Genomic DNA, 15,683 nt, shown 5'->3' with positions numbered 1-15,683 from the left:
TTTGCATTAAAAAACCCCAGATCGATCCCTGGGTGGCGCAGCGGTTTGGTGCCTGCCTTTGGCCCAGGGCGTGATCCTGGAGACCCGGGATCGAATCCCACGTTGGGCTCCCAGTGCATGGAGCCTGCTTCTCCCTCTGCCTATGTCTCTGCCTCTCTCTCTCTCTCTGTGACTATTATAAAAAAAAAAAAAATTTAAAAAACCCCAGATCTCTGGCTTCTCTTGAAAAAGCCCAATTGGGGAACTCACTGAACTGAATTCCTGTCTGGTGGCAGTGGATGACCTGATTTCTGCTGCCCCTTTGGATCCTGTAGGCTCCTGCTAGTGAGCGGTTTTGCTCATTTACATTTACGTGGCCTGCAGGTGCCCCAACTCTGGCTCTTACCTTAGTCTGTTAGAATCCTGAGTCCACTAACTGGGAGATGGGGACGAGCTGGGGTTCCAGCTCTCTGTCTGTAGCTCCCATGTGCGTCCACCAGAGGTCCCCTTTCTGAGGAGGAAAAGGCTCCCAAGTAGCAGCCTAGGTTCAGACTTACTTGCTGTGCAACCCTGGGCAAGTGGTCTAATCTCTCTGAATTTTAGTGTCCTAATTACAGACCAATGATGATGATGATGATGAAAGTATTCCTTTATGTGGTCTTTGTGATAGTAAAAAAGACCCCAGGGAAAGCCCTTAAAACAGTGCACCATCCATTTCATTTTTTATTATTATCATTTTATTGGAAGGAAGTGCATCTGGTCTCTTAGTCCGCATTTCTTAAGGCTTTGTCCATTTTTAATGTCGTTATTACTTTTGTGTTTTTTTTCTATGACCCCAAATTTCAGTGAAAATTGAGTATTTGGGGGAGTAAATGATAGGATTAAAATGCACAAGTAAATCCTGCAGCAAAGAAGAGAATTATTTTATGCTGTCAGTGAGTCTCTCTAAATGTGATTTGTTTTGTACCTTCAGATCCTGGACCATCAGTTTTCTTAAAGTGGGCTTTACGAGCCATGTGTCTCTATTTGAGAAAAGCCCTAAATGACTCAAATATTGTTTTTTCCTGCTCCTTGCCCTAGTGAATTGGAAAGGCACTGATTTGTCTTTGTGGCCTTTGGCCTGCATCTGTTTTGAGGTGGGGAAAGAAACTTTCCTCTTTTTGGCTGCCAGTTTAATGCCTGTATGTGTGGTAGAGAGGGCTGGTGTGGTGGTGGTGGTGGTCTGATTTTGTTGTAATACACAGATATTGCCACAAGAGGGCAGTAATATTCCACATTGTCCTAGAAACTCCATCTTTAGGTATCTCAAATTCTTACTTAAATAATATATGTAAAAACAATGGATACCATTAACTGCTATAAAATGAAGCCTCTTCGTTTCATATACATGTATAGCTATAGATGTACACAGATGCATAAATGCAAAAAGATGCATAAATATTGAAGTTTGACAAATTTCAAGGTGTATCCATATCATGGTGTTCAGGGACACATCATTTTGGGAAAGGGAGGGTGGTTGCTTTTGGTGGTGAAGGGAAATTTATATCTGGGAATCCTACCCTCTCCAGAGGTATCATGTCCCCATCCTATGCTATACCCCAGCCTTAGCACTTTGTCTTAGAATGCAAAATTGTGCCCTGTGGGCTGGGACACAAATCCAGTTCCATTTCCAGCACTGGACTACAGACAGGGTTCTGTTCTATGCTCAGGCTACTGCCTCTTAGGATTCCTAAGGCCCCAATCTAGACCCTTGAATGTGTAGCTTGGGAGGACAGCCATCAAGAGACTTGGGCTCTGCTCTGAGTTCACTCCTGTATTGGGGCCAAGCCAAGCCAAGCCAAGCAGGAGGCCCAGAGAGCCATCCAAAGATGATGAAAGTGGGATCTGCCCATAAGAAGTTCAGAGAGTACAGAGGAGGGCAGATAATTAACCACCACCATCTATGAAGCACTGACTGCGTGCTCACAATAGGTGCTACCTTACAAAGTAGGTGCCATTAAGACTCCCATTGTACAGGTGAATAAAATGAGGCTCAGAGAGCGTAAGTGACTTGCCCAAGGTAATGAGCGGCAAAGCTGAGATTCAAATCCAAGTCTGTCTGACCCTAGAGTCAGAGACCTCAGCTGCAGTTCACACAGGGTTGGGTGTTGCACGTAGGTACTGCTAGAGGGCAGTGTGGAGGCTCAGCCCACTACCCTTCCCTCTGGGCACCTGAGGTGTGTTTACCATCTTTCTTCCTTCCCTCTTCTAGGAAATCACCCCCGGCCAGCTGAGTCTGGAGGACCTCTTGGAGATGACAGATGAGCAGGTGTGTGAGACCGTGGAGAAATACGGAGCCAACCGGGAGGAGTGTGCCCGTCTCAATGCCTCCCTGTCCTGTCTCCGGAATGTCCATATGTCAGGTGAGCAGGCCTTGGGGATGGAGACTCGTCCCCAAAACATCTGCCTCAGTTCCTCTAGATTTCTGTGCCTGAGCTGCAGGCCAGGATGAGACAGAGTCAGCTTTAAATACCACTCATGAGCAGAGAAAAGAGAGGCCTGGATTCGGAAGCCAGAGGTGGTGAGGGCAGCTCTTGGAAGCTCTTCCTTAAGGGAGAGCTCAGGTGTAGGGCATTTGGTTCTGGATAACACCAGCCAAAGGGTTATTAGTTCATCCACATAGTTGTTTCAGTTTCCACCACAAGGTGTCGCTGCAGAACCTCAGTCTGGACCCATCAGGCAGCTGGTTTTCTGCACAAGCCTTTACCGGGTTCAGCATGGGACATTCAACAAGTATTTACTGACTACTGTGTGCCAGCAGGCTGGGATACAGCAGGGAATGCAAGAGAACGTATTTGGAACAGGTCATTGGCCCAGATTCCCCTTGCATGCCCTTTGGTAGTCTTTCTTGCTAGCGTAGCCTTATCAAAGTTATCATCAAAAGGGACCCTGAATCAGGGGCTGTCCTGTCATTGAAGAATATATGGCAACAACCCTGGCCTCAGTTACAAGATGGCAGTAGCACCCTCTCAGTCCCGGTCATGACAAACAAAAATGTCTCCAGATAGTCTACGTGGCCAGGTAACCTTCCAGAAAGTTTCTATCAATTTATGCCTCTCCCCAGATCCTGCCCCCTACAATACACGAGGGTGAGCATTGATGTTAGGTTCTTAATTGCTTTTCTGAGTTCACAACTTCCATCAGAATTCTGCTACTGAGTTCAGTGAAGTCCTTATAAATGGAGCTGGCCTCCAGCTCTGCCTGAGATAGGTGTTTCACTCATCTGTGGTGACATCCTGGGCTGGACAAGACCATGAGAGGGCCTCTAATCTTGTGTTTTCCAGTTTTGATCAAGATGCCTAGAAATGAATCGGATTTACACTGCAACTCTGTACAGATACACACACACACACCCATACACATACATACCTGAAATGAGTCTCGTGAAATAAAGAATGGCCATCAAACACATTCTTACTATGCATGATATTTTGCATCCTTTCCTATTTTATCCTGTATTACTTACCAAATGCTGTTCATGACCCACCACTTTCATGTCACACCTCACTTATGGATTGTGAGCCATGGTTTGAAAGACAGCGATCTTTGTGGTCCTGGTGGGGAGAAAAATTTTTCTCTCTACTCTTCTGGGTCCTTGGCTGAAATGGCCCCTGTAATAAAAGACAGATTAACAGAAGAAAAAAAAGTTTTAAAGTTTAATAACATGGTTACTTCCTGTATGTGTGGAAGAGCCTTGGGGAAACTGAGGAACTCCTTAGAGTGACCCAAGACACCACTTTCAATTGCATCTCTAGTTAAAGACAAAGGAGGCAGTTGGGGGGTGGGGCAGTTGTGGGAGGTGACCGGGAAAAGCACAAATAACAAAGGGAAAGTGGGTGTGCAAAAGTCTCTGCCTTCTCCATTGAGAGGAAGAAGTTTCTAGAGTCACCCTTCTGATACTGAGTTGGAGACACCTTTATAAATGGAGGTTTCCTGTATAAATGTCAATGTCTTTTGCAAAAGTGCAACTTCTACTCATGTTTCAGAGCTTCACCCGTGTCTACTGTTTCTTCAAAATAATCAGCCTCAAATAGCTTTTATGCTAAAGGGACATATCTTGGGGTAGCAAATTCTGCTCCCTGTCATCCTTTTGCCTCTACAAAGTCTTCCCAGGCAGCTCAGATGCCGTCTACAATGTCCTGCTTCTGATACCAACCTTATGGCCACTGGGACCTTGACAGCAGTGGCCAAGTGCTGCACGTTTGCCCAAATCCTATGGCACTTAGTGTTGAGGTCACCATGGGGAGCAGCGCACCTCAGTGCCATGTGGGGTACATTCCATTGAACACAACCCAAGTAGGTGTTGGAAGTGAAGACCTTGTTATTACTTGTTATAAGGAAGGAGGCAGGGAGATAGCTCTCCAAGCAAGGCCTCTCCCAACAACAAAATCGGGGAGGGGTTTAAGCTGCAGGTTCATACGTATTCAGGGAGGAGCATGACAAAGGATGGTTCAGGCTAGAATTGGGGCAAAAGTCATCCTCAGGTGGCAGAGTCCAGGTCCTAGTTGACTGAAGTCACAGGCCAGCCAGGTTCAGCATCATCAGCACTCTGGCTCCAGGTAGTCCAGTATTTGTGTGCTCAACAGGGTTTAAATCCTGCAGAAATGACACAAGAGTGGGACATTAGGTCAGTCTTTACTTTTGAAAAAGCACTGGGAGCTTTACCACTGATTTATTGTCTCTGCTGTGGTCAGACTATGTCCTGGCTTGGGAGTGGCTGTTTGTTTTTCACTTTCTTTTGTTCCCTTAAAATCATTAACTACCAAGATCTATTTTTTTTTCCTGCAATTTTTATGCATCCCAAGAAGTTCTGCAAGAAATGTGCTTGTGCAAATAGTGCTGGTCTGACATCGATCACAAAACGGCTGGGGTCCTAACATGACTTCTGTGATGTTAAGAAAGCTGTGTCTCATCTTTACTTTTCTGGGGACCCTTAGCTCTGTCTTGTCTACACACCCAGCTCTGAATTTCCTTGGTGTCATACTTCATGTCTGATCTTCCTGTATGCCACATAGTTGTTTGTCACATTTTAATTTAAATTTTAACCTTTTTTTTGGGGGGGGGTGTGATTTAAAAAAAAAAGGATGCCTATCTCCCTACCAAACTGTAAGCTGCAGAAGGGCAGGGATCATACCTCTTTTGGCTCACCATTTTATTCCCAGCCAGAGATCAGTATGTGATACAATATTTGGCACACTCTAGGAACTTAGTAAATATTTTTGAATTAATGCACCTTTCCCCACATGTAGCCCACGCAAATCACCAATGGCTTAAAGTATATGGCCTTTCCATGGGTTGTAAAGAAAGCTCAGGATTTGGCTTCTATTTGGAGCCCCACCGTTCACATTTCCCCCTCAAGCCTTGACTATTGGCTAAATCTACTAGTTACTTAGAGTTTTCTAGACCAGGCATGGATTTCACATGGATTTCTTGCTCCCAGTGCCACTGCCTAGAATTCTCTTTCTCTTTGTTTTTCCAGGGAACCCCTGCTTATCCTCAAACTCAACTCCTGCCTCAAAGCCTCTGCACTTTGTTGAGCGAATGAATGAATGCTTCTGTCACCAACTGACCATGTCTTGCAGTGGTTGTTAGTTTCCTGGCTCCCTCATCTAAATGTGACCTCCCGCTGGGCAGGTGCAGGACAAACCTAGCTCCTGGCTGGGGTTGTCTCTGTTAAGGGAAGACCCAGGATGCTGTTGGATGTGCTTGCCACTAATCTCCACCAAGGGGAAGCAGTGAGCCATCCTGCACCCATCCTTCTTTTAAATCTTCCCTCAAAAATGATCATTGGTTCCTAGAAGCTTCTAACTATCTTGGGAGCTGGATGATTCCATCATTTCCTGCCCTTCGCTTTAACTAAAAATGTTATCCCAAACTAAGGAACAAACTAGTGTCTTTCCCACGAGACTCTTGTTCTTAAGCATCATGCCATATTTATGCACCCTGGTAACCCCAGCTCTCGGCTGGAGGGCTGGAGTCTTCTACGGCAGTGAAGTCAGATATTTTAAATTCTGGCTTGTAAATGGTGACTCGATGCATGTTTGTTAAATGACTGAGGGAATGCAAGTTGTATTGAGAAACTCATGGAAGCAGATAGAGACAAGTAAGCTTTATGCCTGGCTGAGGATACTCTCTGCCTCTCTCTCTCTCTCTTAGGGGATCAGGCAACTTTATTTTAGACGTGTGACTCTAATCTTAGTTTTCTCCTTGGGTTGGGTATATTTTTGTTTTCCAGTGTCCAAGGAGCCCCTGAGTTAGGAAAAAAAAAAATTAACCATTCTTGACTTTTCAGAGCTTGTTAGATCAGCCTCAGCCTGAAACTGAAGAAGCCTCAACAGGCTCGGGGGACCCCAAATCCATGATATCTTAACCTTTTCTTATCGTATCAGATTGTGGCCTGAAACCAAAAAAACATTCAGTCATTCAACAAAGTTTGTGGAATGCCTGCACTGTGTCAGGGACTGTTCTGATCTCTGAAAATGCAGGCTTGGATGTCAGTCCTCGGGGGTTTACGTTCTAGCAGGGGGAGACAGATGACACGTTATGATCATAATAAGCAAATGCATTGCAAAGTGTGTTAGAATAAGTGCAGTGGGGGACAGAAGAAGAAAAGTGGAGCAGTCTCAGGGCGGTTGGCAGAGCCTTCTGGGAATGGTGGCCAGGTTGTCCTATTAAATAGTGTGGTCAGGGCGGGCCTTCCTCCTATTCAGTTTTCCTCTCTGCTCTCCTTTCCCAGGCTTTCACTGTCTGCTAACAGTGTGGAATCTGGACAAACCCAGCCTCTGCCAAATTCTGAGTCTACAACCTATCAACTATGTGATTTTCAGTATGGCCTCTCCAGATTCTGAGCTTAGTTTCTTAAGTAGTGGGATGAAGAAGATGATCATTTCCACCCAGTGGTTGTTGGAAAGATTACATAAGATGGCACAGGCAAAGCATGGGGCCTGGCTCAGATTAGGTACATGATGAGTCCTCTTGTTACCATTACTGTCATTGTCCTCATTAGCACCATCCCTGCCCCTGTCCTACATCCATTACCACCATCTCTGCTGAAGTTCTACTACCATCACCACCCATCACCACCATTGTGTCATCACCATCATCACCACCAGCCACACCATCACCACCACCATCAGTGCCACCAACATCACCACCACCACTATCCACACCATCACCACACCATCAACCACACCATCATCATCACCATCACCACCAGCCCACCACCACCACCATTAGTGCCACCAACATCACTACCACCACTATCCACACCATCATCATCACCACCATCACTACTGTCAGCATCACCATCACCACCATCATCATCACCACCAACATCACCACCATCACTATCTACACCATCACCATACCACCAACTACACTATCACCACCACCATTATCATCACCATCACTAACATTGTCATCACCACCATCACCACCACTATTACCATCACCAGGGTCCACTAGCCTTTCTCTGCCCCCAACTCTTTTCCCTCTACCTTTCTGCCATACTCCTCCCTTTTTTTTTCTCCAAAGGGCCCCTGGCCTTCAGTTTTCTAATTATGCTTCTAATTCTGTGTTTCTCTGATTTCCCTTCCCCTGGAGCCACTGTCTCCCTCAACATTGCTGCTTCTTTAGAACCTATTCCCCCCCCCCCCCCCCCCCCCGTTTGACTTGATTGTTCTCTAGAGGTGGCCCACGTTTCCTCTGGCCAAAAGCATCAAACAGAAAAGCCCGAACAATTTTTTCATGGCACATGGCCCCATTTTCTCCATCATGGTCAGTACAGAGCCAGGGTCCTAGGGTTAAATTGATTTATTGCTGGAAGGGTGTATTCCTGCCATTTGCTCCCTCTCCCCTTCAGCCCCAGACTGGGTCCTCAGGCCTGAAGACCACAGCCTCTCTCCTTGAACTCTCCTCTCTGGGTCACAGCTGCTTATCAGAGAAGAACTTGGAGGGGACAAGGCTCAGAGATCAGAATACAGATGCTGTGCTTTTCTTTCTCTTCTGCTTCATCTTTGTCTGTACTCTTGGTCTTTTGACTGTTTTCAGACTAATAATGGGCAATCATTTGCATCTTTGCTTTCCCAAGGAAAGACCCAGGTCCCACATCATGGAAGACCTTGATTTTCTCCTTCCTTCCTTTCCTTCTTCCATACTGATTTATCAAGCACTCAGTATGTATCAGGCACTGTGCTAGATTCCAGGCTTGGGGACTCTTTTAGGGCTTCAGGGTGGAGAGCTGAGAACCAAAGCGCAAGGAGGAATTCTCCTAATGACTTGGGTGGGGGTGGGAGGGGGTAGCATGCAGAAGTGCCTTGTGGCTGGAGGCAGCATGTTACATTCCAAGCACAGACAGACCTGTGTGACTGGAAGTCTGGGCCGGCCTTCACAGTGGACCCTGGCACAGAGCTTGCATAATGGGATTTTGAGCAGAAGATGCTCAGATCATTGTTCACTTTTCAGACAAACACTCTGGTTTCAGAGGAGGGGAGTGGCTTAGAGTGAGTTGCTGGTAAGTGCAGCAGGAGGAGGCTCGAGGACTTCCAGGGTGTTGGAGGGTTGTGGAATGCAAAGGTCAAGAAAGAATTCTTGAGATTTTGTGTGGTGCAACTTAGTAAGTTTATTTAAGTAGCATGGAGACAGGGGCAGAAAAAATGGGCAGAAAAAGCTGAACTTTTGTTGTATGAAGCTGGTGGTTGTATGCTTTGTGCTCAAGGGGGAAGGGACATGTAGGGAGTAGATCATAAGTGTCTTCGGATTTCTACTCCTAAAACTACTTTCCCAAGATTTTTCTAGTGCTTATCATTGAGCTTGACATTAATTATTGGTGAGAAATACAGGCAGTCAAGAGGTCCTTGAAGAATGTAGCAATCAGCACATATTGATCCTTATCGGAACTCTGCAGGCTGTAGGCCAGCCTTCTGGGCTAAAGATGAACATTTTTTCTGCTTCCATCCCTTATCACAGGGAGAGAGAGAGGAGGCTGGGGTACAATTGGCCAGTAGGTACCCCCATGCCCTAGCAGCCTCTCTGGAGCTTGTGCTGTGGGGCCCCCTCCAGCTCCTCCTCCTGCGTGTCCAGGGGGAGGACTGGGAGCCAGGAGAAAAACAGGACACAAAATGCCCTGAAATAGGACAGCCTCAGATGTTCTCTTGCTCCTTCCCGGTTTGGGCGTCGAATGAAGCCCACTAGAACCTTGCCTTCACTACAGCCTTCCTTAGACTGGCACAAAGAGTGAGAGCAGGATTGATTGCCCTATTGTTCCAGTTGCTTCTAACTTTGGGCTGACTGGGGAGGCTGAGGGAGAGTGGCCCCTCCCAAAGCCCCACAGTGTCTGGTGTGTTCCAGAGCCCATGTCCTCTTTCGATCATCAAACCCTCTCCAGCCCTGGGCTATAGATCCTCAGGAACACCTTGCACACAAGTAGTGCCACTTGGGGTCTCTCAGTGGCGAGTGATAGAAACTTAATGCAGCCTTACTCACAAGTGGCTCATGCATTCATTCAATAAATACCAATCCAACTTCCTGGCTCAGTCACTGTTGGGGGCCAAGGGACATAGTGGTGGGTACAGCCCACCAGCTTCCTGTGCTCAGGGACCTTATATTCTAGACCCACACTGTCCAATCAAGCAGCCACTAGATTGTTGGGTGTGAGTTTAGTTCGGGCTGTGTGCTGGGGCACCCAAATATTGCCTTTCCATGTAACTTGGGTTTCTTATAGAATTAGTTCATAAGGGGAGACTGGAGATTCAGAGCAAGGTCTCTAACCTGTCCTGATGTGGGTAAGCCAGTCTGGGTTTTTGGAGACCTCTGGAAGCCAGCATGTCCATCTGTTGCAGGGAGACCAGGAAGAGGGACCAGTGTAGACACCTATGGAAGGTTATGGTTCTTTGGAGCTGTTCCCTCTGGGAGTTTGCAGGAAAGTGTCTGGTGTCAGATTTGAGGTCACTGTTGGTCACCAGGGCCCACTGTCAGGATGAAGGAGCAGGACCCGACGAAGGATAAACTAGACTGGCACCTCTACATCTGTCTCCTATTGTCCTGGGCCACAACACTCCAGGTGGACCCCACTGGAGTCTCCTGCTTCCTACACTTCTCACATTTTATATGACTTTGGCCAGCTCTAATCTGGGACCCAACAGAGAAGGAAATTCTGGAAACGTGGATGCCAGCATAGCCAAGTTGACAATACACTGGGGAAGTGCAGGGAGCAGGAAGAGAGGCGAGCAGCAGCATGGAAGGTACAGGGAGGGGAAGAGAGTCAGGTACCAGCTCCTCAGGAGCCTCAGAGCCACAGCAAGAATTGGGTTTCTTTGAAGCAGAATAGGAGGCTGTTGGAGGGTGTGTGTGTGTTTTTTTTTTTTTTTAAGATTTTATTTATTTATTAATGAGAGAGACAGAGAGAAAGTGAGAGGCAGAGACACAGGCAGAGGGAGAAGCAGGCTCCATGCAGGGAGCCTGGCGTGGAGCTGACGTGGGACTCGATCCCCGGTCTCCAGGATCACTCCCTGAGCTGAAGGCGGCGCTAAACCACTGAGCCACCTGGGCTGCCCTATTGGAGGGGTTTTAAGAAGGGAATTGTCTTGGTTTGATTTCATTCAGGTCATCAGGCAAGGGTGAATGGAACTGGTTTTTGGCAAGTTCCAATCCATTGGCCAATCTCTCTTCCTCCTTTTTCATCCCTTAGTTCTACTTCCCTTGGGCTTGGCCTCAGCTCCCCCTGCTTATTTATCTCTATCTTTCTTTCCTCATCTGTAAAATGGGGATGCTGGTAGTATTTTCCTTGTGGCACCGTTGCCACAAAATAAATGAATTAATACAAATAAACAGTCTGATGTCTGGCCAATTATATGCCTAATACATGGTCGGCTATGGTTATCTTCATTATTTTAAGTTGCTCCCTCTACCCTCTGCCCTGCCCTGCCCCTGGCCTTTGTCTTATAGCCAGGGAAGGAGAACCCCTGCTGAGAAACCTCATCCAGGGCTTCATCTGCCCTTCCCAATATAGCTGCTACTTTTACTTTCTTGCTTGCCACCTTTGGCCTGTCTCTTTAGACCCCCGCCACTTCATGCGGTCAGCCCTGGCTTTTGTAGGAGCCTCCCAGTGAGAACAAAGAGAATCTGGTTTCTGGCTTTCATGTCTGATCCAAGCCAAGGTTCCCCCCTCCCTGTATTCCTTACATTCTGGATGTACAGAGTGAGAAGAATTAGGCTCCAAACTGAGACTGAACTTGGACCGTGGAATCTGCAGGGGCCGAATTGTTTGAGGCTTGTGGGTTCTATGTTTACTAACCAGCCGAGCTGAATCAGACTGAAACTGACCGTTCCATCTTAGAGTCAGACCCAAGCCCCTTCCCCCAGGCTCCCAGGTGGTCCATCTCCAGATGGCTTCATTAGCTTATCATACCAGCTACCCTGACCTCATTGCTTTTCTTTGAAAAGCCCACCTCAGGGCCTTTGCACAGGTCATTCTTTCTGCCTGGAGTGTTGTGGCCCCAATCTTCCCATGGCTGGTTCCTTGTCATTTTGGTGTCAGCTCAGATGCCACCTCCCCAGCGAGTCCCACGTCTGTCCCAGCCATTCACAATCCCCTTACTTTATCGTGTTTTCTTCACTGTTCCTATGACATCTGAAATGATTCTGTTTATGTGTCTGTTTGTTTCTCTACGCCTCACTAGCACAGTGGTTCCCAGACCTGTGTGTGCATCAGCATCCCCAGTAGGGCTCCCAGATTTTCTGTTGTGGCTGTTCTAGAGAAGCACCTAGGCACCTGCATTTATAAGCAGTTCCCAGGTTCTGCTGTGGCTGGGGGTTTGGGGACACCACTTGAGGAACGGCTGTGCCAGAACCGTTCCAGAGCCTGGCTTTGAAGGGTTGAGTAAAAGGTAGTCACTGAGTGGTTAAGTGAATGAGAGTGGCCCATGATACTAGTAAAAGCAGAAATTGGTGGAGTTCTTACTGACAGAAGCAATGTGCTAGATCATCGACAGGCAGCACTAGCTCATTGAATCCTTTCGACAACCTCATGAGGTTTATACACTTAGTTTTTTTATTTACTGGTAAGAAAACGGAGGCCCAGAGAGGTAGACACTTTCACCAGGGTCACACAGCAGTGTGTTAGAGCCAGGGTTGGAACTCAGGTTGGTCTGACTCCTGTCAAGCCAAGCGTCCTCCCATAAGACAGAGGGTGGGGATGGCTTTCTCCTTAGCCCTGGAGTTGGGGGGGGAGGGTCCATGTATTTCCATTTGCTCAGCTGGAGTGTGCACCCCTCTGGGGAGCTTATAGGGGTGTGGCAGCTTAAACCAGAAATGAGAGAAAAAGACATTATTTAGAGCATATATGTAAATACTGAATAACAACAACATTGCATATGCACAGAACACATTCGGTTTTAAGAAGCCCCTGCCTGCAGATGGTCTTATTTTCATCCTCACAGATGTATGAGTGGTGTGGGCAGACCAGGATAAGCACCCATTTCACAGGTGAGAAAACAGAGGCCAGCAGAAGGCTGCTCTGACTTGCCATGGAGCTGGAATTGGAACGGCAGCACCTGTTCCTGCTGCTCAGCACAGAGCCCTTTCTACAGTGGGGTGTTTGGGGCTGCTGGCGGGGGCCGCCTTGCCCCTCCAGGTTGAATCCCAGAGCTGCGGAGCTGGGACCCTGCCCTGAGGTGGGTGTGGCTGGGAAGGTCAGCAGTCCCTGGCGCCTCCTCGGAGCCCTGGGAGGCTTCTCCCCCTTCCTCCAGCAAGGCTTAGTCTCCCTCAGTGAGTATTTCTGCCCTGTTCTTAGCAATGGTTCTGGAAGAGAGTGGGTCTCTGATCCTTGGGTATGTGATTCTATTTGAAAAGTTCAGTAAATGTGCCAGAGGAAGCAGGGAGGGTGGGGGGAGTGGAGAGAAGTGGTATTACTTGGAACCAAATTTGCCCCCTCTCCATGTCCCAACACTCTGATGTAGCATTGCTGGACACAAGGAGATGGCTCCAGCTCCTTATGTCATGCTTTGCACTCAGGTGGCCTTTTGTGTTAATTATTTTCCTGAATATCGACTGATAGTCTTGTATGATAAGTGCCCAAACTACTGTTCGGGGAAGGAGGAAGAAAAGGCACTGCTTTTTTTTTTTTTTTTAAGATTTTATTTATTTATTTTGAAGGGGCGGGGCGGGGGGGGGCGGACAAAGGGAGAGCGAGAATCCATAAGCAGACTCCCTACTGAGCCCAGAGCCTGACAGGGCTGATCCTGGGACACTGAGATCCTGAGCCAAAACTAGGAGTCAGATATTTAACCTGCTGAGTTATCCAGGGGCCCTGGAAAGGCACTGTTCTGACCAAGTTTGAGGGTTATTTTTGTTTTCTAAATGAATACATAGCAAACAATTCTAGAAGGAGATACAGTTGGATATTTAGCATAGTTGTCTTGGATCAGGGGTGATTATTCTTTCTCTTTTGCTTGTCTGCATTTTCTGTCTTTCTGGGAAAGAAACAAGTAATTGTGTAACTTCAAAGAGAAAAATTTGAAGGAAAAAACTCCACGTTGTTTACCTTGTTCTGTTCACCTTGTCCTGTGTTCCTCCCAGCTGCTGGTACCTGGTGGGCCTGGATGCTCAGACCCTGCAGACCTGGATGATTTCATATATTTATTAAATCCCCTCTTTGCATCTGTTCAAAAGAGAAAGCCTCCTGACTGCATGTTTTGAAGTAAACCTTCCCATGGCTTAGCAACTGCTGACAATGCCTCAAGACATAAATGCCCCCACTGCCAGGAAGCCTGCCTTGATTGCCGCTGCTCTCATCTTGGCAGTTATCTTATACTTGTTGTTTGGATATATAAATCTCCCCTACAAGATTATAAATTCCTAAGGTAGCAGGCACTATCAGTTAGTAGCAATAAAAATAACAACAATAAGTTATTGAAAGCATATTATGTATCAGGTATTATCCTAAGCTGATTTTAAAAAAACTTCAGTTACACTTCAGAACTTCCCCAGGAGAGAGACACCTGGGTGGCTCAGTCAGTTGGGTGTCCGACTCTTGGTTATGGCTTGAGTGGTGATCTTGGGGTTGTGATCTCAGGGTCATGGGGTGGAGCTTGGTGTAGGGCTCCATGCTTAGCAGGGAGTCTGCCTGGGATTCTCTCCCTCTCCCTCTGCCCTCTCCTTCCTTGCACATGCAAGCTTTCTCTTTCTCACTCTCTCTCTCAAATAAATGAACAAATAAATCTTAAAAAAAAGAACTTCCCCAGGAGATAGGGATTCATATTCTTTGGTTCTCAGATGATAGAACAAAGGTACAGAGAGGTGAACCGAGTGATCCAAGGTCATGTGGCCATTAAACTTGGGGCAGGAGGGCGCCAGTCAGCTTTGCTGCCCACACACTCAACGAACACAGGGTTTCTTTCTTTCTTCTTTCTTTCTTTCTTTCTTTCTTTCTTTCTTTCTTTCTTTCTTTCTTTCTTTCTTTCTTTCTTTCTTTCTTTCTTTCTTTCTCTTTTAAAGATTTTATTTATATATTCATGAGAGACAGAGAGAAAGAGAGAGAGATCGAGAGAGAGACATAGGCAGAGGGAAAAGCAGGCCCCACGCAGGGAGCCCAACGCTGAACTCGATCCCGGGTGTCCAGGATCACGCCCTGGGCTGAAGTCAGTGCTAAACCGCTGGGCCACCCGGGCTGCCCTCTTTTGTTTTCTATAAAGTACTCATCACAGTGGCAAAAAGTATCATTGAATGAATTAACAAACAAATGAACTGTCATAATTGAATCATGGAAATTGCGCCCTTGGAGCAGAAGGTTGAAGCATTTTTAGATTTGCCCCGGGAGAGAGAAATGAGTGGAAGACAGTTTCTGGCTATATGTCAGTGATGGGCTCATGGGGTAGAGATGAGGAGCAGATAATGAGAGAGAATTCTCTCTGAAACAGAGATGGGCAAGCAGCCCACAGGCAAGTTCTGCCCTCCGTCTGCTTTTGTAAGTAAAGCTTTATTGGAACACCACCATGCCCATTTGTTCACATGCTGTCTGTGGCCGTTTTCACACCACAACAGCAGAGCTGAGCGATATGACAGAGACAGAGCAAAATGGCTCAGAAAACCTAAAACACTCTCTTTTTGCAGAAACAGTTCGGTAACCCTTGCTATAAAAGGCCAGGCAGGAGATGAATGTCAGCTCAAACAAATGCATCCGTGGTCGAAACCAGAAGAGACCTCAGTCCGATATAAAGAGGGAGGAGGGGAGTAAGTAAGGAACGGTGTCCTGGGGGAGGGGAGGGCATTACCTGTGGAGAACTCTATGGATGAGGGTGAGCTACTCTTCACACAGCAGGACAGCATTTATGTGGAGCTGTCATTTATTGATGCCTTACAATATTCTGTGCCTTGGGGAGGGAATAAAGGGCATGAAGGATGGGCATGCCCAGAGAGGCTAAGTAACTTGTCCAGGGTCACACAGCTAGGACACGATAGAGCCTGCCTGCATTCAAACCCGTGCCAGTCTCACCCAAAGGATGTCCTTTCATCAGACAGTGTCCTATGTGCTGACTTTTCTGATCTGTCCCCTCCAGACTGTGGATTCTCTGGGGTTGGGGACCATGGCTTATGATCTCTAGAGTGCTGTCCAACTAATGCCCTGCAAAGTGCCCCACTATCCCATTGGGATTCTGGGCATGCTGTGT

At 47.1% G+C, this 15,683-nt stretch overlaps 1 protein-coding gene across 23 annotated transcripts in view; it reads left to right on the top strand.

Annotated features, from left to right (window-relative positions):
- KSR2 (kinase suppressor of ras 2) overlaps nucleotides 1-15,683 on the top strand; it is a 446,464-nt gene that overhangs the window by 129,849 nt on the left and 300,932 nt on the right. For all 23 annotated transcript variants that reach the window (XR_005379235.1, XM_038575248.1, XM_038575247.1 and 20 more), the window contains one exon: nucleotides 2,231-2,381. Coding sequence is in view for 22 of the 23 variants with exons in the window: in XM_038575248.1 (XP_038431176.1) it covers nucleotides 2,231-2,381 (151 nt within the window). In the remaining variant the exon portion in view is untranslated. The remainder of the gene's footprint in view (nucleotides 1-2,230; nucleotides 2,382-15,683) is intronic.

This window comes from Canis lupus, chromosome 26 (genome assembly GCF_011100685.1).
Source record: "Canis lupus familiaris isolate Mischka breed German Shepherd chromosome 26, alternate assembly UU_Cfam_GSD_1.0, whole genome shotgun sequence".
Lineage (NCBI taxonomy): Eukaryota > Metazoa > Chordata > Mammalia > Carnivora > Canidae > Canis > Canis lupus.
This window is presented reverse-complemented; position numbering and strand designations above follow the sequence as displayed.